The 27,280-nt window shown below is 45.9% G+C and overlaps 1 protein-coding gene and 1 long non-coding RNA gene across 5 annotated transcripts in view; one reads left to right on the top strand and one right to left on the bottom strand.

The window, feature by feature from the left end:
• Window positions 1-949: 949 nt before the first annotated feature.
• Window positions 950-25,363, bottom strand: LOC116561573. The gene is made up of 3 exons (XR_004273490.1): window positions 25,240-25,363; window positions 17,551-17,678; window positions 950-1,539 (listed from the first exon to the last, which is right to left on the bottom strand). It is a non-coding gene; the product is annotated as an uncharacterized LOC116561573 (long non-coding RNA).
• A 245-nt stretch (window positions 25,364-25,608) lies between these two features.
• Window positions 25,609-27,280, top strand: part of SEH1L (SEH1 like nucleoporin) — a 35,347-nt gene continuing 33,675 nt past the window's right edge. For all 4 annotated transcript variants that reach the window (XM_032293460.1, XM_032293458.1, XM_032293461.1 and 1 more), the window contains exon 1: window positions 25,609-25,860. In XM_032293460.1, the coding sequence (XP_032149351.1) occupies window positions 25,750-25,860 (111 nt within the window). In that variant the 5' untranslated portion in view covers window positions 25,609-25,749. The remainder of the gene's footprint in view (window positions 25,861-27,280) is intronic.

The raw sequence follows: 27,280 nt of genomic DNA on the forward strand, positions 1-27,280 counted from the left end.
CATGTGCATCAGAATGGAGCACTGGTAATTAGGACTTCTTGGAGATCATAGGTTCCTATGGGCAGAGATATCCCAGATAGTCACAACGTGAAAAAAAGCACAGCAGTGATAATTAGGAAGACACACAAGTTGGTGGTGGTAGGTATATTATATTGATTTAGTCGCAAGTAGAATCAGCCAAGTATCAGCCAATGAAGAAGGATACTGAAAAAATACAGGGTCAAGGAAAGCAGGAGGCGCTCTTTACTGGAGAACTTAGTGCAAAATAGGTAGCAGGGAAACCCAAGATTATCCTATTCAAAATATGGGAACTGAAGGAAAGAACTAGTAGGAGAAAGCAGTTCTACGCTGTAACTTTATACTCCGCAAGTACTGCCATCCAAATTACCCGTATTTGGGGCCAGGTGCTGTGACTCACACCTGTAATCTCAGCGCTTTAGGAAGCTGAAGCAGGAGGATATTTGAAGCCAGGAGTTCAAAACCAGCTTGGATAACAAAGTAAGGGCCTGTCTGTACAAAATAAAAAGTTAGCTGGGGCCAGGTACAGTGACTCACGCCTGTAACCCCAGCACTTTGGGGGGCCGAGGCAGGTGGATTACTTGAGGTCAGGAGTTTGAGACCAGCCTGGCCAACATGGTAAAACCCTGTCTCTACTAAAAATACAAAAATCAGCCAGGCATGGTGGTGGGCACCTGTAGTCCCAGCTACTCCGGAGGCTGAGACAGGAGAATCACTTGAAGCTTGAACCAGGGAGGCAGAGGCTGCAATGAGCTGATATTGTGCCACTGCACTCCAGCCTTGGCAAAAGAGCGAGAATCCATCTCCAAAAGAGAAAAAGTTAGCCAGACATGGGGGTGTGCACCTGTAGGCCTAGCTACTTGGCAGGTTGAGGCAGGAGGATGGCTTGAGCCCAGGAGCTGAAGCCTGCAGTGAGCTGTGATCACACCACTGCACTCCAGCCTGGGCAACAGAGTGAAACTCTGTCTCAAAAATAAATAAATAAATAATCTGTATTTAATCTTCAAAGTAACCTCATGAGGAAGGTATTATTACCCCCAATTTGAAAGTGGGAGAACCAGACGTTAAAAGTATGTATTTGTCTCAGCATGAGAGGCTCAGAGAGCAGGGTCTGAAGCAAAGGCTAATGTGCTCTATGTTACCAAGGAGAACAAGCCCAGGGAGCAGGAGTAACAACCTAGGGAAACAAGGGAAGGAGGAGGAGTCCACTGGAAAGTATGGTTTTGGGGCCAGCCATCCTGCATCCTACTGGACAGAGCTCACCCCAGAGGGAGTTCACACCCCACATGCATGGCCTGTGCATGCATAGGCACTAAGAGGGCTATGACTGTGCACCCCTGGCATCACTGTCTACTGAGAACTCTGAGCAGAGTGCACTATAGGCAGGGTGGTGTGAGGTTGCACCTGTGTGAGGTCAGCTGGAGCCCTGAAGAGCTGATCATTGCAAAGTGGTACTCAGGAGCTGCTAGACACCATGCCGTTCAGTGGGGTTTGGGGTTTGCTCCGAGTCTTCTGCTGCATCTGGATAAGGGAAGAAGGGAGAAAGGTAAAGGAGGTGGTGCTTAAGTTAAATTCCAGTCTGTAGACAGTCCGAGAGTTATGCAGTTTAGGAGAATCCCAGGAATATTCTTAGTATGACGTAGGACTTTCCACAGTCTTATAGTTTGTGTTCCACAGGTAGACACTATATAAACTGTTCACATACACGAGCACAATTTAAAACTTTAGGATAAAAGAATATATGAGTTGACTTTCATTCATTTGTGATTTGAACAAATATATTTGCATTTGCCAAAATGTATTAGTCCCCTATTCTACTGTCACAAAACCATGATCTGGGTACAATGAGGCATGAGAAACCTTGGCAGCAATTGCTTTCATGCTGTCCAGAGACAGAAACATTGTTTCTAGGTGGGAGCTCCTGATTCCAAACCTCTCACCTGTAAGTGACCTTGAGTGGATATATACACGGAAAACACCCTTAATTTAATGTGAAAAATGGAATCAGTATAAGGATGGATGAATCACAAATATACACACACACACACACACACACACACACACACAGACACACACACACACACACACACACACACAGATGTGATCCTCTTGCCTCAGCCCCCCAAGTAGCTGGGATTACAGGCGCCTGCCTAAAAATGTAGGCCGGCCTAAAAATATAGACTAAGGTTTGTTTTTTAATTTAATTTCATTAGTGCTACAGACTACTCCATGAATATTGAGTTATTATTAGCAAGCTCTGTAAGTTGACTGGAAAACATCTATTATAAGGCAGGGCAGCCACTAACGGGCAGAAACAGAAGCCATGCAGAAGGATCCATTACATCGTCCTCGAGTGTCACTAGAGAAAAATGACTGTATGGTAATTCATTGTGAAGGCCTGGACTCTACAAGGATTTTATAAATACCAATGTCAGCATACCTATTCATTACATAGAGTGGCTAATATGTATTTTTCATACCACTTTCTAAGAATTAAAATGTATTCATACAGAAAAAATATCTGTCATTTATTTTTGTTGGATTCTAATTTATAATCATGAAAATCAATAATGTAATTTGAATTTACTTGCTCTTCTTACCATCATCTAAATCATTATTAAAGGAAGCCAAGTGACATGCTTCCCTTCATCTCTAAGTGGAAATGCACATTCAATTTATTTTAAAACATTTTGCAAAGCAACATCACTTTCGGAAAACACTTAATAATTGCCTGGCAAATTATTCTCTATGGCCTAGTGCTATTCTTGTATTCAAGAGCTTGATGTAGGAAAACCTCAGGGGCTGAATAAGGAGCACTCTCCTGTTCTAAAGATGAGCCAAAGGGAAAGAAGCCCAGACTCCATAATCTTTCTCCCAAAACTTTGATGTTAAATTAGCTAAGTTTAGCTGACCTGACACTTCTTGTGCTAATGGCTTGGTGTGTTCCCATCTCTCTTTTGTACTTAGGAGCTGAAGGTGCCCTTTTCCATGCAGCATAGACACAGTCACGGAGGCACATGGGAGATAGGGCACCCAGCTGCAGGAGGGTCCAAGGACTCAGTGCTGCCTGCAAAGCCTGTGCTCAGCATGGCTTTTCCTAGTTCAACACAGGGACTGCTTGCCCTTCTTCTGTGTCCCCAGACCTAGAGGAGATATTCAAAATATGTAAGGGCCAGACAGTGAGGGCACTAATGAGTCAGAATAGATGCCCACCAGTAAGCTGAACTGGGACTTCCCAGCTAATGGTCAGCCCTGTTCAGGCCCCTTAACCCCTAATCTGCCTCCTCAGCTCTCCATCCACCCTGGCCCCTTGAGGGTGTTTCTAGACACCAAAGAGTAGCCAAATGTGTCAGGAGACATGGCCTAGGGCAAGACGTGTGGGAGCAGCATTCTGCTCTGGACAAATGACAGGGGAGGAAGAGTCTAGTCTCAAGGACGACAGTAGGAAAGAGAGAGAAGTGCCAAAAAAAGTAGAATAAAAAAAGAGACAGGTCGGGCTTGATGCCTCACAGTCATAATTCCAGCACTTTTAGAGGCCGAGAGGGGCAGAGGTCAGGAGTTCAAGACCAGCCTGACCAACATGGGGAAACCCTGTCTCTACTAAAAATACAAAATTAGCCAGGTGTGGTGGTGCACACGCAGCTACTTGGGAGGCCAAGGTGGGAGAATTACTCGAACCTGGGAGGCGGAGACTCCAGTGAACCAAGATCATACCACTGTACTCCAGCCTGGGCAACAGAGAGAGACTCTGTCTTAAAAAAGAGAAAGAAAGAAAAAGGAGATAGATAGAGAGACATACACTCCACTGGTGGGATACACATGGGTGGGCCAGACCCATCTGCTCTGGTTCCCGCCCAACAGCTTGGAGTGGTCTGACTCATCTGATAGGCAATGGGCTGTCAGAAGGGTCTGCTGTTTTACATGTCTGCTCCTGGGGCATGGTCCTCAGAACAGGCAGGAGTGCTAAACAGTGAGTAAAGCCCCTTAGAGTGCCGAAGGGTATGTTGGTGTGCCTGACAATATCCTCTTCTGGCAGGGAGATTGGTAGTTGCATGTGCCTGGGAGGATTTGGGGAACCCAGAACCTGCGTGTCCAGCTGCGAAATGCCACACTTCTTCCTCCTCTGTGTAGCCTTCTCGGGGTAGACATGTTTCTGTGTCTGCTGCCTTTAGAGAAACTTTATGCCATTTCACTGCTTGTGTTTTGTGAATTGCTTTCTATTGTGCATATACACATTTGCAGATAGATTCCAGAACAAGAGCAGTAATTGACAGTCCACAAAAGCATTCGGCTCCCAGGTTATAAGCTGCATTTTCTATATTATATAATATTTGACTTGGCTCCAACACTTGCCTACCATGTGACCCTGGGCAAGTGTTGGAGCCAAGTCAAAGTCAGGCTATTTGATTCCCAACCCTGCATACTGGACCCCAATTTTGTCCCTCCAGGAAAAGAAGGAAATAAGCACTAGGCCAAAGGCCTCAACCTTGGTTACATGCTGGAGTCACTGTAGAGCTTTGAAGACTACTAACGTCACATAGACTGGGAAAAAATATTCACAGCTCATTTATCTTACAAATGTCTTATAAATGGAATATATAAAGAATCCCCCCCCGCCAAAAAAAAAGAATTCCCACAAATGAACTATTGAAAGAGAAACAACACAGTGTTTACAAATGGGCAAAAGACTTGAATACGTTTCACAAAAGCCAATATAAGAATAGCCAATAAGCAAATAGAGAGGTGTTCAACATCATTTGCAATCAAGACTGAAAACAAAATGACAATGAGATGTCCTTTCACACCCACTAGGAGGGCTAACATCAAAAAGATGATCACACCAATGTCGGCAAAGACGTAGGGTGACTGAAGCTATCACCCGTGGCCGTGGGGAGTGCAAAATAGGACAGCCACATTGAAGAACTAGAGCAAATCTGTATAACAATATTGGTCTTCAACATAGAAATTCCCTCCTATGCACTTAATGGGGAGAGAAATGAATAGGTTCCCAAAAGAGGCTTCTCCAAGAATGCTCATATAAGATTATTCTAGCTATTCGCCGTGACTAAAAAAACCCTTCCACCTCGGTGAAATACAACCAGCATTTTTCATGCCTACTGGTTCCGCCCGTGGTCAGGAACTGAGAAAGGGCACAGCCGGGCAGCTCTTGTCTGCCCCACGATTGCCAGTGTTGGGCATGGATTGTCCCCAGTGGCTCTCCCACTCACATGCTAGCCTTGGGGCTGGGTGGCTGAAGACTGGGCCCAGCCAGGACTTCCATTTGGGGTATCTGCAGTGGCCTCCCAGCATGGCGGGCTCAAGGCCCTAAAGCCAGTGTTCCCAGAGAACTCCCCACTCTGGGAAGCTGCCTGGCTTTTTCTTTGCATGGCCTTTTATATCACAGTCTCCAAAGTATCACAGGGTCTGTAGTGTCTACTCAGGCTGCCATAATAAAATACCACAGATAGGTGGCTTAAACAATAGATATTTGTTTTTTCATCACAGTTTTGGAGGCTGGAAGTCCAAGATCAAGGTGCCAGCAGGGTCAGGTCCTAGCTTGTGAATAGCCACTTTCTTGCTGTGTGCTCACAGATCCTCCCCTCTGCACCTGTGCAGGGAGGGATGGAGAGTGAGCTCTCGTGTCTCCTTCTCTTCTTTCGAGTACACGTCAGGCCTATTGAATTAGGGCCCCACTCTTATGACCTCATTTAATTGTAATTGCCTCCCTAAGAGTCCTGCCTCCAAATACAGCCACACTAGGGATTAGGACTTCAACATGGAAATTTTGAGGGACACAATTCATCTGTAACGATATCATTTCCAGTAGTCTCTATTGGTTGAAGCAATTGTAAACCTGCCTGGCTCCAGTGGGAGGGGCTATAGAAACTATTTCTGATGAGACTGTCAAAGATTGTGGCCCTGCTTCAAAACCTCAGCCTCATTCATAATGGCCCAAAACTGTAAACCATTCAAAAATTCATCACCATCAAAATGGATAAATACATCATGATATATTCATATAACCAAATGCTACTCAGCAATAAAAAGGAACATACAACCACATGGGTCAATCTCAAAAACATTGTTTTGAGCAAAAGAAGCCAGACCCACCAAAGAAACAAGCCATGTGATTTCATTTATATGAAATCAAAGAAGAGATAAAACTCATCTATGGTGATGAAAGTCTGAAAGTGGTTGCCTCTTGGGGTTGGAGTTCATTGCAAGGGGCGTCATAGGCATAACTTTCTGTCGTGATGGGGATGCTCTGTATCTCATTGGGGATGGTGGTTACAGGAGTGTCTAAAACTGTCAAGTGTCTTTGAAGTAAACATCTAATATACGTACATTTCAGTGTCATGTGGATTATTTCTCTATTTACAAAAGTAATAATGATGACGATGCTGGGTCCTACTCCCAGAGATTCTCATTTAGTTAATCTGGGGAAGATCCTGGGCAAGAGGATCTTCAAAAGTTTTCCACAAGATTCCAAGAGAAAGTAAAGCTGAAGACCACCGTGCCAGGCCAGCACAGTTCTCAGGGAGAGGAGGGACTGACAGAGCATCCTTCGTGAGAATCCAGTGCTTGCTGTGTAATAGATGGCCACACACTTCACTTAAAACAACTCAAATTTGTTCTTACAGTTCTAGAGATCAGAAGTTCAACAAAATTAGTCTTAAAGAGGCCCCTGGAGAATATCCATTCTGCTTTAGTCTGTTTGGGCTACTATAACAAAATACCACAAGTTGGTTGGCTTCTAAACAACAGAAATGTATTTCTCACAGTGTGGAGGCTGGGAAGTCCAAGATTAAGATGGATTTGGTGTCTGGAGAGGGTTTATCTTCTCACTGGAAGGGGTGAGCTAGCTCTCTTGGTGGGTCTCTTTTACAAGAGTTCCAGTTTCAATCATGAGGCTCCACCCTCATGACCTAATCACCTCCCTAAAACCCCACCTCCCAATATCATTACCTTGGGATTATAATGAAACACATGAATCTGGGGAGACACGAACATTCAGACCATAGCACCTGCCCTGCCCCTTTCAGCTTTCCGGGCTGTCCATTTGCTCTGGAAAGAGCTACTCTTTCTATCTTCCAGGCAGCTGTTGTAAGCAGTGTAAGCAAACTGCCCTTTACTTTGGAGAAAGCACTATTGTTTGTCTTCCAAGGCTGTTCATTTCACCAACATTCTTGAAAAGGTGACCGAGAAAAAAGAGAAGCCAGTGCCTCACTGCAAGACATGGCCGCATCACTGTAATCACATCACCTCCTCTGACTCTGTCTCTCCTGCATGCCCCTTAAAAGGACTGTTCCATTATACTGAGCCCACCCAAATAAGCTAGGACCGTCTCCCCATCTCAAAGTTCTTAACTTCCTCACATCTACAAAGGTCCTTTACCATGTAAAGTAACCTATTCACAGGTTCTGGGGATTGGGACATGGATATACTTTGGGGGCCATTATTCAGCCACCACACTGTGCTGTTCAAAATGAACTTTGCACCAGGCACAGTGGCTCATGCCTGTAATCCTAGCACTTTAGGAGGTTGAGGCAGGCAGATTGCCTGAGCTTAGGAGTTCGAGACTAGCCTGGGCAACATGGTGAAACCCAGTCACCATTAAAATACAAAAAAAATTAGCTGGGCATGGTGGCCTGCGCCTGTAGTCCCAGCTACTCAGGAGGCTGAGGCAGGAGAATTGCTTGAACCTGGGAGGCGGAGGTTGTAGTGAGCTGAGATCACACCACTGCACTCCAGCCCAGGAGACAGAGTGAGACTGTCTCAAAAAAAAGAACTTTGTTGAGATGTCAAAGTGAGGACTAAATCTTCACCTAGAAAATTGGAACTCAAAGGGCTTAGAAAGTTTCCAGAGCCATCTCAAATTATTCCTTAAAAGTGACCTACAAAAAAATTTCCATTATCTCCCTAGACTATAGCATTACACATCAGCTGTTCCAAATAAATGGGCCCTGGGGTAGTGGTCGCATTAACTGAAAACTCAATTTTCTTTCTCAAGTCCCAGGACAACAAGCCCCATTACAACATGAGAACTTGGGAACAGTGACTGCCCTCTGTGACAAGGGGAAGCGGAGGTGCAAACGTTACAATAGCAGTGGGAAGTACTGGTGGCAGCATGCATTCCTAAGACTGAAATGTATACCAGTTGACTCTTGCAATGTACATTGGTAGAAGTGATCGTGAAGCATTCTCTCTCTCCAAACATTTTTAAGCACTTACTGTGTGCCGGGCAAAGAACACTTGGGAAGACCCTGTGTTTCCTTCCCCACTCTCTCATTCTTCCAGTGTCTTCCAGAGGCAATTCCTGCAGTTCTTGCAGTGGTTGCCAGTTTCCTTGCTTATGGACTTCCAATTGCTGTCCTCTACTTACAGGATGAGTCCATGGCCTCCAGTCTGGCACCTGGGGTCCTGTCTTATTTATGCAGTGTTCTCCCCAAGGACCCACAAAATGAATCTCACGCCCTGGCAAAGTCTATGTAAATAGGGACACCTAGCCGTTTTTTATTGTGTTGCTTAAATACTAAATTCTTTTTTTTTTTTTTTTTGGGACGGAGTTTCACTCTTGTTACCCAGGCTGGAGTGCAATGGTGCGATCTTGGCTCACCGCAACCTCCGCCTCCTTGGTTCAGGCAATTCTCCTGCCTCAGCCTCCTGAGTAGCTGGGATTACAGGCATGCGCCACCATGCCCAGCTAATTTTTTGTATTTTTAGTAGAGACGGGGTTTCACCGTGCTGACCAGGATGGTCTCGATCTCTTGACCTCGTGATCCACCCGCCTCAGCCTCCCAAAGTGCTGGGATTACAGGCTTGAGCCACCGCACCCGGCCACTAAATTCTTGACATAAGGCAGCACAGTTTCCTTCCTGCAGGTTACGGTGGAGGACGCTGAAGCTGCTGGACCCCGAGGTTGCTGTCGTTGCCAACACAATGCACAATGGCCTGAGAACTTCTCTGGCTCAAGTCTGCTTCCTGATGCCCAGCCACATCTGACTCTACCTGGCTACACGGACCTCTTCTTGCCCAAACTCCAGAGACCGATCTTACTTACCCATCATCTAGGAATGGTTTGATCCCAGCCACCTGACAAACTTCTGGAGAGTCAAATGTGTCACACTAGGAGAAGGTTGGATCCCTGAAACCCATCCATGGAGGCCTGAGTAGTCCCAGGATCTCAGCTAAGAAACTACTGGACTAGGCCATCTCTGAGTCCTTTCCGCCAATAAAAGTCGGTTACTCTGTAATTTTACTCCAATTGTGTCCTTTTAATACATAATACAAATTATAGTGGGAAGGAAAAATCCCAGGGAAGTTAGTAAGGAAGACTGCTCTTCCCTTATTCCCAGTCACTGCAGGTGTCCCAGGCCTGCAACATACACTCTTCTTGCCAAGGCAATCCAAAATGCTCTCTGACCCCTTCACAAGAAAGGGATTGAGCCCTTCATCCCTGCCCCATCTGTTGCTGCTCGTACCCTAAGAGAGAGGCTAGAATAGCAAGGGTGTCCCTCAGTACCAGGACTGTTGACCTAAAGTAGAAAGGTAGCTCTCCTGGGCTCCTGCCACCTGGCTTTGCCCTTCTCAGCACTGCTACTGGCCCTGAAAGAGCCTTTTCTCGCCTTCGGCTTCAATCAGAAAGGAAAATGTGCACTCGGGGCTTCTCTTAGTTTCAGATAGGCTCTCCCCTCCAGAGCACAGGAGTGAAGAGCAAAAGATGTCTGTGTGACATTTTCTCTAGTGCTTGCTATGGGGAGACAAGAAGAACACCACTACCCAAAAGTTTCGAAGGGGGATGCCATTCAAGGCCATGGGCCCCAGGCAGCCCATTACTGTGCAGACTGCAGCCTCCTGGCACAGAGGACTGACGTAAATTCTCAGAAAGACTAGAGTTGTATTTGGCAGCCACCTTCTCCATTCTAGCAGCACATTTTCCCCCCACTACACCTCCCAGAGGAAGAGGACCCTCCTCATCCTCTATACTCCTGTTGCCAGACAAATCTCCCTGAGTGTTTCACAGGTTTGTATATCTTGCAATGAGACACTGGCTTCCCTTTGTTCTGGGTTACCTTTCCAAGAATGTTAGTAGAATGAACAGCCTTGGAAGACAAATAACAGTGTGTGTCTCCAAAGCAACAAGCAGTTTGCTTACACTGCTTACAACAAAGGGCAGTTGCTTGGAAGATAGAGTAGCTCTTTCCAGAGCAAATGGGAAGACAGGCTTACTGCCCACTGTCAAATATTCAGGGTCCCCAAGCTCAGAGATGGTCCTGAATTGCAAGCCACTGCCTGTGCATGTATCATCTGCTGGCCACACATGCTAGAGCTCAGACAGGACAAGGAAATATGGGTACTATGGCTATAGTGATTGTTGTAAATAATAACATGGCTTCTAGCCGGGCACTGTGGTTCATGCCTGTAGTTCCAGAACTTTGGGGGGCTGAGGCAGGAGGATCACTTGAGTCCAGGAATTTGAGGCTGCAGTGAGTGATGATTGCATCACTGTACTCCAGCCTGGGTGACAGAGTGAGACCCTGTCTATAAAAATAAATAAATAAAAATAAAAAATAACACAGCTCTTGCCGGTGTCCATATCCACGAGTCTGTGACAGCCCAGCGCATTGGCCAGCAAGTAAAGTCCTAGACCCTTCCAGGGCGTTGACACTCCCTAGTGCTGGGCTCAGGGCACATCAGCCCTTCTCCTGCCCCTTGCCACAGCTTACTTCTATGAAGGCCTCCCATGTTCTGAGCACTTCAATTTTATTTTCTTTTTGAGACAGAGTCTCACTGTGTTGCCCAGGCTGGAGTGCAGCGGCGTGATCCTGGTCACTGCACCCACCACCTCCTGGGCTCCAGCAATTCTCCTGCCTCAGCCTCCCAAGTAGCTGGGATTATAGGTGCACACCACCATGCCCATCTAATCTTTCGATTTTTATTATTTTTCTTTTGTTTTTGAGACAGTGTCTCACTCCGTCACCAGACGCCAGGCTGGAGTGCAGTGGTGTGACCTCGGCTCACTGCAACCTCTACCTCCTGGGTTCAAGCAATTCTCCTGCCTCAGCCTCCCCCGTAGCTGGGACTACAGGCACACACCACCATGCCCAGCTAATTTTTTTGTATTTTTAGTAGAGACGGGGTTTCACCATGTTGGCCAGGATGGTCTTGATCTCTTGACCTCATGATCCGCCCACCTTAGCCTCCCAAAGTGCTGGGATTACAGGTGTGAGCCACCACGCCCGGCTTATTTTTGGATTTTTAGTAGAGACGGGGTGGGGGGGTGCAGGGGTGGTCTCGTCATATTGGCCAGGCTAGTCTCGAACTCCTGACCTATCTGCCTGCTTCAGCCACTGTGCCTGGCCACGTTTTATTGACTCAATTAACATCAAATTTTAAAATGTAAAGATTTTACTTCCAGTTTGACAATAAGCTGTCTGCCCTGTGACAGACCACTGAAAAATTCAGCTGTGGCTGACACCTAGGAATCCACAGTCACAGGACCTTTCCAAGTTCCATATGAGATGTCATAGTGCCATCTGCTGGCTCCTGTCTCACAGGAACTTTACACATGCAGACGGTTGCTCTTACCCTGCAGTGCACGCACAGTTCACAGATGGACCTGAGGAAAGGACGGATGAAGCTCACAAATGCCATGTAGAGCAAAAGAAGCTGGGTAGGAGAAGTACATGTTGTGTAATTTCATGTACAGGAAGCACAAAACAAGTGAAACTAACTGTGCCAGTCAGGGTTTCACAGAGAAACGGAACTAATAGATATATGAATATATTTTAAAGGAATTTATTTAAAGGAATTGGCTCATGTGACTGTGAGGCCTGGCCAGTCTATAATTTGTAGGGCAGGTCAGCAAATCAGAAAGTCTGGTAGGATTTCTGTGTTACAGTCTTGAGGCAGAATTCCTTTGTTTTCCCTGGGAAACCTCAGTCTTTGCTCTTAAGGCCTTCAACTGAATGGGTGAGGCCCACTCTCATTATTGAGGGTAATCTCCTTAAAGTCAATGGATTGTAGATATTAATCACACCTACAAAACACCTTCACAGCAACTTCTAGACCTAGTGTTTGAGCAAACAACTGGGCACCATAGCTTAATCATAGTGACACAAAATTAACTACTGCAGTCAACTCTTTGTCAGCTTAGCACCTATACATATCTCCTTAAACTATATTTAATCTCCAAATAATAGCAAAATCACATTTGCATCTCGCCTGATTCAACTATCTCGGGTAAAACCAGAGAGACACTAACCCTTCCCCAGAGAAGGACGCAGGGTTCTTGGGTCATGTCTACTTTTCTCTTTGGTATCCTGTAACTGAAATACTAAGATATGTCTATGTTATATAAGGGAATAAGAGAGAGAAGAAGGCAAAGACATTTTCTAAACACACACACAACACATTTGTAACCAAATATGGAAGAAATACTCATAACCATTACAGTCCCCCTTTCTGTAACTGGCCATGTGGTTATAGCCGGTATTTATAACTGTCTTCTTCCACTACCCATTCCGGATTCCCTTTGCTCTCAGCAAGCACCTCAGCTGTTTTTGGTTCTTCACCTGGTGGGGTGACCCAAACCTTCCTGAAGAGTTTGGACCATTTAGTAGTATTGCCTGAATTAGGTTGTTATAGTTTTCCATTGACTTTAATCACAGGAGTACTAAGAGATCTCCTGTACTCCAGATGCATTCTTACTTAGCTCCGTGGAGGAGTAGCAGCCTAATTTTCCCTTGGTAGCCAGGACCAATCATCCCAGGAAACATAGCAGCTCCCTTCTTAGCCTGTTGACTCAGAGGCCTGAGGATCCCAAAGTGGCAGGGTGGCATCTTAACTTAGAGTTCAGTGGCATCATCGTTGTGTTTGGTTCAGTAGAATCATTATTGTGTTTCCTGGTGGAAGCATGCTTCCTTTTGGAACTAAGACTTTTAGATCAGCAGTGCATTAGGTCACAGGACATGAAGAAAACATTTTGCTAGTGGGTCAGCATAGGGGTAATAGTGAGTGGTACCACTTCCATTTCCATCCTTTGATTCCTGGACCTATGTATCATGGCTATGGGAGAAGCAGCATCCTATATTGGATGCTAACTTATATTTATTTATTTTGAGACAGGGTCTTCCTTTGTCACCTAAGCTGGAGTGCAGTGGCATGATCAAGGCTCACTGTATCCTCAACCTCCTGGGCTCAAGTGACCCTCCCATATCAGCTTCCTGAGTAGCTGGGAGTACAGGTACATGCCACCACACCCAGCTAATTTTTAACCTTTTTTTTTGTAGAGGCAGGGCCTTGCTATGTCTCTCAGGCTTGTCTCTAACTCCTAGGCTCAAGTGATCCCCCAACCTTAGCCTCCCAAAGTGCTGGGATTACAAGCATAAGCCATCATGCCCAGCCCCTTGGGTACTAATTTAGAGCATATACAGCCTCTTGGAGAAAATTGCCCCAGGCTTGCAAGGCATTACCACCTACCTGGCACTGTATCTATGTCCTCAAAAGGCCATTTCACTGTTCTGATCAAAGCACTCACATCACAGAAAAAAAAAAATGCAGCAATGGGCACTGGCTCACGGAAGTCACTGGTCTTACCATGTTCCCCACCATCCTGAAGCAGCAGGCTGAATAGAATAGTGAACAGAATAGAACAGGCTAAAGAGAATAGAAGCCATGCTTTGTGGAATCTACCACAGGGGTGAATATGGCATTCTGGGAATCCACGGATAGTTCAGAGGCATTGTGTACAGGGAGAACAAATCCATATTCAGACTAAGTGTCAACTCCAGAAAGGACAAAATATCAACCTACTATGATGGAAGGATTCCAATGTAATCAACCCGCCACCTGTGGCTGGCTGATCAACCAGGGAATGGTGCCATATTGGAGACTCAGGGTTGGTCTCTACTGCTGACAGATTGGGCACTCAGTGGTGGGTGTAGCCAGGTTGGCCACAGGGGGTGGAAGTCCACACTGCTGAATCAGTGTGCAACCTCCATCCCTGCCACCATGGCTGCTTTGTTCATGAACTCATTGAGCATGACAGAAGTAGCTAGGGAAAGAGGCTGCCTGGTATCCACAGAACAGGTCATTCTATCCTATTATTAAAATCCTCTTCTGTAAATGTCTCTGGTGGGCATTCATATGGGACACAAATATATTCACATTTTTTTATTCATTCAAAGACAGAGACATCAAATTTCTTTGTCACTAATTTTCAATGATGTTCTTTCCAAGTCCCTGATCATCTAACAAAATCTCGTAAGAGAATATACAATTCTACCTCTTGTCATAACTCCTTCCAAACAAAGGGAACCACTGGGTGCATCGCCCAAAGTTGGGGATTGCCCCCACTGGGACAAATTCCTTCACCACTGTTTCTCAGGGATGTCCCAGTAAGGGACTATTATATTGTAGTTGTCCATATTGGGGTGCCTGCATATCACGCAGAACCATCTACATGCCTGGTATATCCGTGTCTTATCTTTCTCAGTAAACTGATTGTAGGAAACTCTGCATGAGGCCATAGATGGGAGCTGGAACAGATAAGATTGTGTAGTTGGACTAGGGGCCAAGGGCTCCACTCAAAACTAGCAACTTTTCAGGTCACTTGGTTGATGAGCTAGAGTGGCACACCCAAACAAGGAATGTCTTGCCTCCAAAATCCAAACAGGCATTGTACCTCTTTTTTTGATTATAAGAGGAGCCAAATGCAACAACTTATCTTTCATTTTGTAAGCAAGGATCCCTAGAAATTTCACTGAGGGAGAAGGCCCCTGAATTTTAGTTGGATTTATTCTCCATTCTCTGACATGCGCATTTCTTACCACTAAGTCTAGAGCAGTTGCTACATCTTGCTCATCAGATCCAATCTGCATAATGCCATTAATGTACTAAACTGGTATGATATCTTGTGGAAAAGAAAGGTGATCAAAATCCCTGAAGACTGTCATTTTTAAGAATGGAGAGTTTAATATACTCCTGATATAAGACAGTTGTTATGGACTGAATTGTATTCTTCCAAATTCTTATGTTGAAGTCCTAACCCCCAATCTGATTATGTTTGGAGAGAGGGCCTTTAGGGAGGTAATTAAAATTAAATAAGATCATAAGGGGGGGGCCCTTATCTAAAAGAACTGGTGACCTTATAAGAAGAGAGAGACAACAGAGATTTCTCTCTACACACAAGCACAGAACAAAGGCTTTGTGAGGACACAGTGAAAAGGTGGCAGTCTACAAGCCAAGAAGAGAGTCCTCAGTAGAATTCAAATCTGCTAGCACCTCCATCTGGGGCTTTTCGCCTCTGGAACTGTTAAAAAGTAAGTTTCTGCTGGGTGCTGTGGCTCACGCCTATAATCCCAGCTCTTAGGGAGGCAGAGGTGGAAGGATAGCTTGAGCCCAGGAGTTCGAGACCTGCCTGGGCAATATAGTGAGACCGCGTTCTCCACAAAAAGGAAAAAAAACAAAAAGACCAAAAAAAAAAAAAGTAAATTTCTTGGGTGCAGTGGCTCACACCTGTAATCCTAGCACTTTGGGAGGCCAAAGCAGGTGGATTATCTGGGGTCAGGAGTTCAAGAGCAGCCTGGCCAACTTGGTGAAACCCTGTCTCTACTAAAAATACAAAGATTAGCTGGTTGCAGTGGTGTACGCCTGTAATCCCAGCTACTTGGGAAGCTGAGGCAGGAGAATCGCTTGAACAGTGGTGGAGGTTGCAGTGAGCCAAGATCACACCCTACACTCCAGCCTGGGCAACAGAGCAAGACTCCATCTCAAAAAAAAAGAAAAAGTAAATTTCTGTTGTTTAAACCACCCAGTCCTGTGGTATTTTGTTATGGCAGCCTGCGCAGACTAACAAAACAGTAAAGGTGTATTGCCGGCCTTGCCAGCTGAAAGCAAATTGCTTCTGGCAATCTTTGTTAATAGACATTGAGGAAAAAGCATTTGCCAATCAATAGCTGCACATCAAGTACCGGGGTATCAGCACATGTGTTAATTTACTCAAGCAATGAAACCACATCTGGAACCAGAGTTGCAATTGGGGTGGCCACCTGGTTAAGTTTACAGGTGTCATTCTCCAAGATCCATCTTTTTTTCTACACAGGCCAAATGAGCTCATTGAAGGGATGTGGTGGAAGTCACCATCCTTGTTTTGTTCAAGTCCTTGATGATGACATTAATCTCTGAAATCCCTTCAGAAATTTGGGATTGTTTTTGGTTTACCATTTTCCCTTGGAAGAGGCAGTTCTAGTGGCTTCCACTTGGCTTTTCCTACCACTATATCCCTCACTCCACAGGAACCAGTGTGGGGATTCTGCCAGTTGCTGAGTAACCGGTCTATACCAGTTACGCATCCTGGAACTGGGAAAGTAACCACTGGATGGGTTTAGGGACCCACTGGCCCAAAGTGAGATGGACCTGGGCTCCACTGACCATCTTACCTCCATAAGCCCCTACTCTGAATGGTGACAACAGTGGTTTTGGGCCTCCTGGAAACAGTGTGAGTTCACAGCCAGTTCAATAATCCCACAAAAGTCTGATCATTTTCTTTTCCACAAAGTATAATCCATGGTAAAAGACCATAGGGCCCTTTGGAGACACCTGAGAGGAAGATTAACAGTATACATTTTGACAGTATAGCAGGGTCCTTCTTCAAGGTGACTTCGCTTTCCCTTCACTCAGGGATTCTAGGTCTGTAAACTGGTTCAATTCTGGGAATTGAGTAAAGAGCTGTGACTCTCTGTTTTTATGATTCAAGTTAGGTGTTTGTTCACTTGACCTAGATCTCTTCTAATTATACAGATCAAGTAAGAATTTAATAGGCTGTCCGTCTACTCTGTTCTAGGGACACCACGATCAATAGCCAATGCCATAGGTCTCTGAGGCCAGTCAGGCTATTATTGCTTTGACTCTGGTGCCCATTATGGTAAACATGCTCTCCTTGCTTTTGGCAATTAAGTGTTGTCACTTGTCCCCTGCTATCCCAGAAACCTGTTACCTGCACTGCATTTAAGGATCTCCAGTTCTGTGACAATAGATCCCACTACAATTTCTGACCTACAAGGAAAAGCAACCACTAGAGCTCCTCAATGGTGCAGGGGCTCCCATCACAGATTTATTTCTCAGTCATGGTCAAAGGTGTGTCCTCTGGATGCTCCTAGAGTGGGTGAGCAGGTGTTACATGTGAAATCTAACATTGCAACCTCTCTATACCTTCCTCTACAGTGCACAAAGTCAGCTCCGGCATTTCAACTTTATTTAGTGTGGGCCACCTTTCAGTCCATGCTTCAGCCAAACCAAACAGTCAGAGGCCTTTACTAAGCCCTGGAGGTGCAACACTGAATCCAGAAGATCTAACTAGTGGGCCTATCTTAATAAATTACGCCTGATCCAACTTCATGTTCCTTGCATCATTACCCCACACCCTAACACTCACTCCCACAGACATTCCCCAGATTTGTCTGTACAAATTGGAATCATGCAGTTCTTTTGGAGAACAGTGAACCTTCTGAGTCACACTTTGTATCTTACCTTTCATGGCCTGCAGGGACTTGAGTCTTGTCATAGTTCCAAAGGCAAAGAGGGGTGTCTAGGGTAGGTCCTGAGGAATCAGCAGTGTCTTCTGAGGCAGCTACCTCAGAAGAGGCCATCACAGGCTCCTGAGGGAGAGCAGGGTCAATATTTCAGATGGGGTGGAAGGCTTGCTTCTACTGGCAGGGAATATTCCGCAGAATTTAGGAGCTCAATATCCCCAGCTTCACCAGGATCTGCCCACAAGTCCCCATTCAAATTTTTAGGTGTCCTCATATGAAGGCTCTAGGAGAGAGAAAAAATTCAGGACCCTTTCCTTCCCAATCCTTGCCATTACTTTAACAGCAGAGGCTCCCTGTGAAGTTGGGAATTCAATTTGTGTCATAATTCAACCACTTGCAGATGAGACTCTGGATTTGGCTTTCAGATATGTCAGCTTTGTGGCTACAGGGGATAAGTATTTTTTGTTTGTTTGTTTGTTTTTGGGAAGATACACAAACTTTCCCCTCAGTTATGTAGTGGTTGAGCTGGGAGTTTGAAGCCCTGAGTTCATCCTTTCTTTCCTTATCTTGTCAAGCACAATTAACAGCACCAGCCAATTTCATTATACTCATTAATTTGATAAAAATGTTCTAAGGTGGCAAATATGTGGCCACCCAGAACCTTGCCTCTCATAAATATTTGAGTAGAAGTGTCCAATGGCGGTATTTTGGGTATCTCTACTGCCATATCACACTATAGGTGCTCCCTTTACCATGGGAAGTAGAGTCACTAGTTCCTTAAAATCCAACCAGATTAGAAAACCAATTCCAGAAACCACAGAGCCAATTCCAAAAACTCATCCTTCAGATTCTCTTCTTCCAGAACTACTCTCAGGATAAAATCTGTATCAGTTAGGGTTCTACAGAGAAACAAGATAACATTTATATCTTTCTTATTTATAGGAATACAAAAGGGATTTATCTTAAAAGGAATTGGCTCATGTGATTGTGCAGCCTGTTAAGTTTAAAATCATTAGATAAGCTGGTGGGCTGGGTATGGGTCAGGAAATGATGCTGCAGTCTTGAGTCTCTAATATGTAGGATAGGTTAGGAACTCAGGAAGGATTTCTGTGTTACAGACTTGAGGCAGAATTCTTTTTTTCTTTGGGAAACCTGAGTCTTTTATCTTAAGGCCTTCAATTGGATGCATGAGGCCTAGCTACGTTATCAAGGTTAATCTCCTTTACTTAAAGGCAATGTGTAGGGACAAGAGTGACTTTATTTTTATTTTTTGAGACAGAGTCTTGCTCTGTCCCCCAGGCTGGAGTGCAGTGGTGTGATCTCAGCTTACTGTAATGTCTACCTCCCAGTTCAAGCAATTCTTTTTTTTTTGTTTTTGTTTTTTTTTTTTTTTGAGACGGAGTTTCACTCTTGTTACCCAGGCTGGAGTGCAATGGCGCAATCTCGGCTCACCGCAACCTCCGCCTCCTGGGTTCAGGCAATTCTCCTGCCTCAGCCTCCCGAGTAGCTGGGACTACAGGCATGCGCCACCATGCCCAGCTGATTTTTTGTATTTTTAGTAGAGACGGGGTTTCACCATGTACCTCGTGATCCACCCGCCTCGGCCTCCCAAAGTACTGGGATTACAGGTGCGAGCCACCGCGCCCGGCCTCAAGCAATTCTTGTGCCTCAGCCTCTTGAGTAGCCCAGATTACAGGCGCCCATCACCAGGCCTGGCTAATTTTTGTATTTTTCATAGAGACGGAGTTTCACCATGTTTGCCAGGCTGGTCTTGAACTCCTGATCTCAGGTGATCTACCTGCCTTAGCTTCCCAAAGTGCTGAGATTACAGGCATGAGGAACCACCCCCAGCCAATTTAAAATGGCAATTGGCCATGTAAGTTCCCACTTAACCCTGAGTTTGAGAATGCCTCCAAAATGTCTAGTTGATGTATTACTATTTATGTAGGAACACCTATTTATCGTAAGTTTCTTTGTTGTTGCAGAAATTACAGGCTATGACACCCATAGCCACCTATACATTCCTTCGAGAGCACATATGCTTTTATCCCAAGATATAAGCTGTGTGTCTGGTGGGTTGTGGTGTGGAGATCCACCTGTCTTGCAGCCACCCAAAACTGCAAGGCCCAAGACTTTGGTCTGTAAGTTCCCCTAATAAGTCAATAAATATAATCCCCTAATAAGTCACCCAAAACCTGAAAAACTGGACTTGTCTGCCTCTTTCTTTGATTTCCCAGCTCCTTTGGCATCTGGGGGTTGCTTTATACATATTAATATGACCCTTTCACAGAACATAACTGATTGCAGATGTTAATCACATCTATAAAATGCCTTCATAGCAACAACTAGACTAGTGTTTGAGCAAAGAACTGGGCTTCATAGCCTAACCATGGTGACATATGAAATTAATCATCACACCAACCTTTGCTGTTAGGAAGGAGGTCAGCAGTTACTGCTGGGGGAGGGGTGTAAAGACCAGAAGGGAGCATAGGAGCTTCATGGTATGAATTATGCTCCCTTTCTCAAGGTGATGACACTACATGATGTGTTCAGTTTGTGAAAATCCAGTGACCTGTACATTTATGTTATGTGTACATTTTGGAATGTGTATTATACTTCGTTAAAGAGTAAAATGTTAAGAAGAAAGGTAGTAAGACAAAAGCAATGGAAATAAAAAAAGCCTTACATCAGATATGGAGACTTTAAAAATTGCAAGAAATTAACATATATAACTCTATATTAATACATTTAAATGTTTCAGTGAAATAGCTGATTATTTATTTGAGACAATGTCTCACTCTGTTGCCCAGGCTGGAGAGCAGTGGCACGATTTCAGCTCACTGCAACCTCTGCCTCCTAGGCTCAAGTGATCCTCCTCCTGCCTCAGCCTCTTAAGTAGCTGAAATACAGGCATGTGCCACCACGGGCTGGCTAATTTTTTGTTGTTGTTGTTTTGTTTTGTTCTGTTTTTTTAGAGATGAGGTCTCACTATGTTGCCCAGGCTGATCTTGAACTCCTGAGCTCAAGTAATCCTTCTAACTCGGTCTCCCAAAGTGCTGGGATTACAGGCATGAGCCACTATGCCCAGCACAAAATGGATGATGTTTTAAAGGAAGATATAAATGACTAAAATTGGCTTGACAAAAGGTAAAACATCTGCAGAGGCCATGAATAAAATAATTTTAAAAGGTAGTTAAAATTGACTATACCCATCATCACCAAAGGCATCAGGATGATAAAATTTTGTGAACATGATTTACAAAATCTTCATGGAATCTTCTACAAAATCGTCATAGGAATCTTCCAATTTCTATTTAAGCTGGCTCCTAGAATCGCTGAAACCCTGGAGGCGGAGGTTACAGTGAGCCGAGATTGTGCCACTGCACTCCAGCCTAGGTGACAGAGCGAGACTCCATTTCAAAAATATAAATAAATAAATAAATAACCTACAATGAAGTTAACCTAGAGCTTGGCTTCCTGCTCAGGAGACGGATTTGAACAGCAGCAATAGCAGCAGCACGTAATCCTAGCTCCAGCAGTAGTAGAGAGGCTCCAGGAACCTCAGCTGTTCAGAGCTTGTGGGTTCCTGTGGCTGTTGCTCTATTGAATGCCTGCAGTGTAAGCTGGAGTATTGGCTCCTGGCTTTCTGCCTGTTGATGATAAAGATGCCAACATCAGCAGCCTCAAAGTCAATGATAGTCTGGGCAAAACTATTTTCCCTTTCACACTTCCAGCCCAAAGTTTCTCATAGTTACTACTCTCTGGGTAATCTCACATGTTCCCTTTTTGCTCTTAATTAACCCCTCCGATATATTTGCAATCAGTTTCCCATGTTAAATTCTTTTTTTTTTTTTTTTTTTTTTTTAGATAGTGTCTCCCTGTGTTGCCCAGGTTGGAGTGCTGTGGCATAATCTTGCTCCACCACCACTCTGGCTGTTATTTTGTATTTTTAGTAGAGACGGGGGTCTTGCCATGTTACCCAGGCTGGTCTTGAACTCCTGAGCTCAAATAATCTGCTTGCCTCAGCCTCTCAAAGTGCTGTATTACAGGGGTTAGCCACCTGGCCTGGCTGATACAACCACTTTGGAAGACAGTTTGTAAGTTTCTTATAAAACTAGGCCAGGCACAGCGGCTCATGCCTGTAATCCAAGCACTGTGGGAGGCCAAGGTGGGAGGACTGCTTGAGTCCAGGAGTTTGAGACCAGCCCAGTCAACACGGTGAAACCCCATCTCTAAAAAAAAATAGAAAAATAGCTGGGCATGGTAGCACTGTGCCTATAGTCCCAGCTACTTGGGAAGCTGAGGTGGGAGGATCATCTGAACCCAGGGAATTCAAATTTGCAGTTAGCCATGATTACATCACTGTACTGTAGCCTAAGCCATGACAGAGTGAGACCCTGTCTCAGAAAACAAAACAAAACCCCCAAAACAAAACTAAACTTACTCTTACAATATGATTCGGCAATCACACTCATTGGTATCTACCCAAAGGAGTTGAAAACATGTCCACATAAAAACCTGCACACAGATGTTTGTAAGAGCTTTATTCATAATTGCCCAAACACAGAAAAAACCGGGTTGCCTTTTAGTTGGTGAATGAATAAACATTGTTATAGCCTGACAATGGAATATTATTTTGCACTTAAAAAAAAATGTACTATTGAGGCCGGGCGCGGTGGCTCACGCCTGTAATCCCAGCACTGTGGGAGGCCGAGGCGGGTGGATCACGAGGTCAAGAGATCGAGACCATCCTGGTCAACATGGTGAAACCCCGTCTCTACTAAAAATACAAAAAATCAGCTGGGCATGGTGGCGCGTGCCTGTAATCCCAGCGACTCAGGAGGCTGGGGCAGGAGAATTGCCTGAACCCGGGAGGCGGAGGTTGCGGTGAGCCGAGATCGCGCCATTGCACTCCAGCCTGGGTAACAAGAGGGAAACTCTGCCTCAAAAAAAAAAAAAAAAAAGACAAGACATGGAGAAAGCTTACATACATATTACTATAAGGAAAGAAGCCAATGTGAGAAGGCTAGCCACTCCATGATTCCCACTATATGGCATTCTGGAAAAGGGTGTTGCAAGGAGAAAGGGATGAACAGGAGCACTAAAGATTTTCAGGGCAGTGAAACTATTCTGTGAGATACTATAATGGTGGATCCATGTCATTATATATTTGCCAAAACCCACAGAATAAAACTTCAAGAGTTAACCCTAATGCAAACTCTGAACTTTGGGTGATGTGTCAATGCAGGTTCACTGATGTACCACTTTGGTATGGGATGTTGACAGTGGAGGATGCTATGCCTGTGGGGCGGTAGGCATGTATATGGGAACTATATTTTCTGCTCAATTTTGCTGTGAACCTGAAATTGTTCTAAAAATTAGTCTGTCTTTAGAAATCCACTGTTTCACCTAATTCAACACTTCACTCCCATTCTGCTAATCTCTGGCAACCACTGATCTGTTTATTGTCTGTATTTAAATTTAATTCAAATAATTTTTAAACTGTTCTGGTATTTTTATAATTTATTTTGATTGGACTTTTATGGTGAGTACTTTCTTTGGAAATGACTGTCTCTGACCTTCAAAAAAGTTATAGCTGTTACCAGTTATCATAAGAGGAGGGGCCCACCTCTTAAAGTAGCAATAAAATCTTATTTATAGTTATAAAAGTTCAGGTCATTTGGCCACCTCTATTTGCAGGTATCTGTTCAATCCATCAGGGAACAGCTGGGACTAATTATTTTAAAAACTTTCCAGCCTGCTAATCTTACCATACTTCACATTCTTGTCATTCCTGGCCAAAATCTAAAAAGTCCCTTCTGCAGCCTCATTTTAAGTATTTTTTTTTTTTCCTGTACTTTCACTCCGCTGACACAAGCTTCCACTGTCTCCCTTCCTAACTTTACCACTATGCCCTCTAGAATGCCTTTTCCTGATAAGCAACCCTCCTGAGTCGTGGGCGTCCTCAGAAGAGGCTCCTTCATATTCCGGTCTTGGCAGAATCCTTGATCTGAGCCAGGCCTCCCCCCAGGGACTCTGGCCCTCTTCACTACTTTTTCCCTGGAGGACTCTGGGTCCTGGCTAGCAGGCCACCCACCTCTTCCAGCAGCTTCCTTCCTCTGGGGTGACATGTTTTTTGTTTATTTATTTATTTTTGAGACAGAGTCTTGCTCTGTCGCCCAGGCTGGAGTGCAATGGGGCAATCTTGGCTCACTGCAACCTCTGCCTCCCGGATTCAAGCAATTTCTCTGCCTTAGCCTCCCAAGTAGCTGGGATTACAGGCACATACCACCACGCCCAGCTAATTTTTGTATTTTTAGTAGAGACGGGGTTTCACCATGTTGGCCAGGCTGGTCTCGAACTTCTGACCTTGTGATCCGCCTGCCTCGGCCTCCCAAAGTGCTGGAATTACAGGCGTGAGCCACTGTGCCCAACCTGGGTGACACGTTTTTACCGGCACTCTTCTAATTTCTACTATTTTCCTACCCCCTTGGTGGCTCCTAGCACCCCCAGGCCTGTTCTACTGGTGAAATCTTGACACATTTAAACCACTACTTCTGATCCTTTCCTCCCCCCTCCAGCCTTTGCTCTTCAGCGGCTGAGTCTGGACACCCTGTCATCCCCTCAGGCGTCTCCCTTGTCCTCCCTGCTTCTCAGCCCTCCCAGCCGGCCAAGTACAGCCCCTGACCAAACTCACGGTTGGCTTCCACTTGCTTCGCGCGCCTCGCATGTGTCTGGGGGTGGGGATGGGGGAACACATCCAAACGTAGACGTAAATGATTCAGGACCGAATAACGTGCGACACAGTCCACTTCTTCATCTTTCTTCATTTGTACGTTATACCTGTTAGGGACAAGCTGGCTCAGAATGAAAACTCAAAGACCAAGCACAAAAACTTAAAGACAGTTCACCTGGTCCTAGTAGTTCTGTAATTCCTGGGCACCCTGGCTATTACCCCTTCTAGGTTCTGCTATAACCCTTTTCCTACTTCTAGCATTTGGCCCCTGCTTCTTACAGCTCCTCACCCAGTTTTTACAGGGCCGCATTAAATCTTTCACCCATGAAACAATACAAGATACAATGCTGCTCCAAGAATATTCCGGGAACTGCAATCCCTACAATCCAGTCTCTCCCCAGACGTTGCCCCTCCTCTATTACCTATTAAAAGGCTGGAATGTCACGTACAAGCTGCCTCAGAAAATCCCCTCCGCGCAAGCTAACTCCTCCCCCCACCATTGCTCTGCAGCTGCATTTCAGAACCGCGCCACGTCAAGGGTATAAGACGTGCTACAATTAAGCAAAGCTTGATTACAGCCATCCGGGCAGCTTGGGGAAGGACAGGGAAAACAAATGTTTGTTATCCATACTTGTAAATTCCTGTTTGACACATAACTGTAAAATCCTGAGTTTTTTAAAAAACCACCGCCACAAAAGTCACAGGATAACGTAAGTCTGTCACAAGTTAACAAACTATGTCTGTGCCTGTTACAAGCTGTTAAATTATCTCAGTCCTGAAACTCCCTTATGCCCCTCTCACCCCATATAAATCCCTTGTTTTGTAAGCTCAGGGCTGCCTCCTCTGACTGTTATGGGGCAGCCCGGCAGGTTAATAAAACGTGCTTGCCTGACTTTGGGTCTATTCTCCTTTCGCTTGGCTAACCTTACAATACCGAGAAGCTCTTACTACCTGCATCTCAGCATAGGTAATTCCCATTTTGTAGAGCAGCCTCTGCCGCTGAACTGTCGGAGCCGGGGAGCACTCTCACCAGGCTCGCAGGGCCTGATGTGCCGGGGGCAGGCCGGGGCTTGACCCGAGGGGGTACAGAGTGGGGCTGGAGGGGGCGGGAGAGTGGGGCTGGAGGGGGCGGGAGGGTGGGGCTGGAGGGGACGGGAGGGCGGGGCGAGGCACGGGGCTGGGGGGGGGGTCGGGGTAGGCGGGGCTTGACGGGCCAGGGGGCGGTGCGAGGCCTGACGGGCCAGCGGGTGGGGCGGGGCTTGAGGGACAGGCGGTAGGGCGCGGGACGACGGGCCGGGGGTGTGGGCGGGGATTAATGGGCAGGGGCGGTGCGGGGGCGTGGGCCGCACGCGCCGTGCGCGCCGGGGCGGCTAAGTTTGGCTAGGCTGCGAGCCCCGCGCCGCCGCCGCCGCTGCTGCCGCCGTCACTGCCCTCTTCGGAGGCGCGGGCCCGGCGGAAACCATGTTTGTGGCGCGTAGCATCGCGGCCGACCACAAGGATCTCATCCACGATGTCTCTTTCGATTTCCACGGGAGGCGGATGGCTACCTGCTCCAGCGATCAGAGCGTTAAGGTGCGCGGGGCGCTTGCGTGCGGGGCCGAGCCCGGAAGGGGGGAGAGTGGGGTGGGCGACGGGGGAAACGGGGCTATGACTTGATTTCATTGACTTAGCTGGAAGCTCTGGGGTGGCGGGTTAGCTCTGGCTGGATGCGGCGGAAGCCCTCCCCGCCCGCGCATTGTGGGGTCACGGCGGACTCGCGGGCCGCGCTCCCGTGCGCCTGCGCAGCTGGTACCACGTGCGCGCTCCCGCCCGCAGGGGACGCCGGGCGCTTGCACCGGCCGGGTTTCCCTGGATGCGGGCAGGAACCCGCCGGCGTCCCACTGGCCGCCTGGGAGTCTTGGGCCTTGCCGTGCTGTTCACCCGGGGACCTGGTGGGAGTCTTTGCTTGGCTGGCGTTGTCTTGAGTGTTGTGCCCCGCCGGTGTTCTCTCACCAGGGCGCATGGTTTTCTTCGTGGGTTCCGAGCCGAAGCTCACTTTGTTTCGCCAAGAAAGGAAAACACAAACCATTTACATCCAGTGACTTCCCTGCCTGCTGCCTAGGACTCGGAGTGTTTGTTTCTTGAAGCTCTCGTAAACATCTGTAGACGCTTCCGACAAAGAGAATTTCTAATGTGGGGATGCTATTTGGGATTTAGAAACCTCCCAGATGTATTGCAGGATGAGTGAAAGCTGGAGTGCGGATTATTTGATTCTTGACAACTCCAGAGTAACTGAAAATCTAAAGGACAGTTTTTCCTTTTTCACATTCGAGTTTGATACCAGTGATCTCTCAAAGATAAACTTTTTATAAATAGTGTTGCAATTCTTAAAAGGTTTAGGTTTTTTAAAAAGTTTATTTTTGTTGTAATAAACTACGTTAATCGTTTTAAAGTGTAGAATTCAGTGGCATTGAGTACAGCATTTACATTGCTACACAGCACCATCACTGTCCGTCTCCACAACCTGTTCATCATCCTAAACTGAAACTGTACCCGAGAGCACCCGATTTCCTCCACCCCATCCTCTGGTAACCTCTATTCCTCTGCTTTCTATGAATTTGCATGTTCTAGGTACATCAGGTAAGTAGAATCATAGAATATTTATCCTTTTATATTTGGTTTATTTTACTTAGGATAATATTTTCTTTTTTTTTTTGAGACGAGGTCTGGCTCTGTTACCCAGACTGGAGTGCAGTGGCACGATCTTGGCTTGTTGCAGCCTCAACCTCTCAGGTTCAAGTGATCCTGCCACCTCAGCCTCCCCAGTAGCTGGGACTGCAGGCACACACCGCTACGCCTGGCCAATTAAAAAAATTTTTTTTTGTAGAGACAGGATCTTGTGATGTTGCTCAGGCTGGTTTTGAACCCCTGGGCTCAAATGATCCTCTCACCTCAGCCTACCAGAGTGCTGGGATTACAGGTGTGAGTCACCTTGCCCAGCCCTGTTATGTCC

The sequence above is a fragment of the Sapajus apella genome, unplaced genomic scaffold (genome assembly GCF_009761245.1).
Source record: "Sapajus apella isolate SASKATOON/1434 unplaced genomic scaffold, GSC_monkey_1.0 scaffold29, whole genome shotgun sequence".
Lineage (NCBI taxonomy): Eukaryota > Metazoa > Chordata > Mammalia > Primates > Cebidae > Sapajus > Sapajus apella.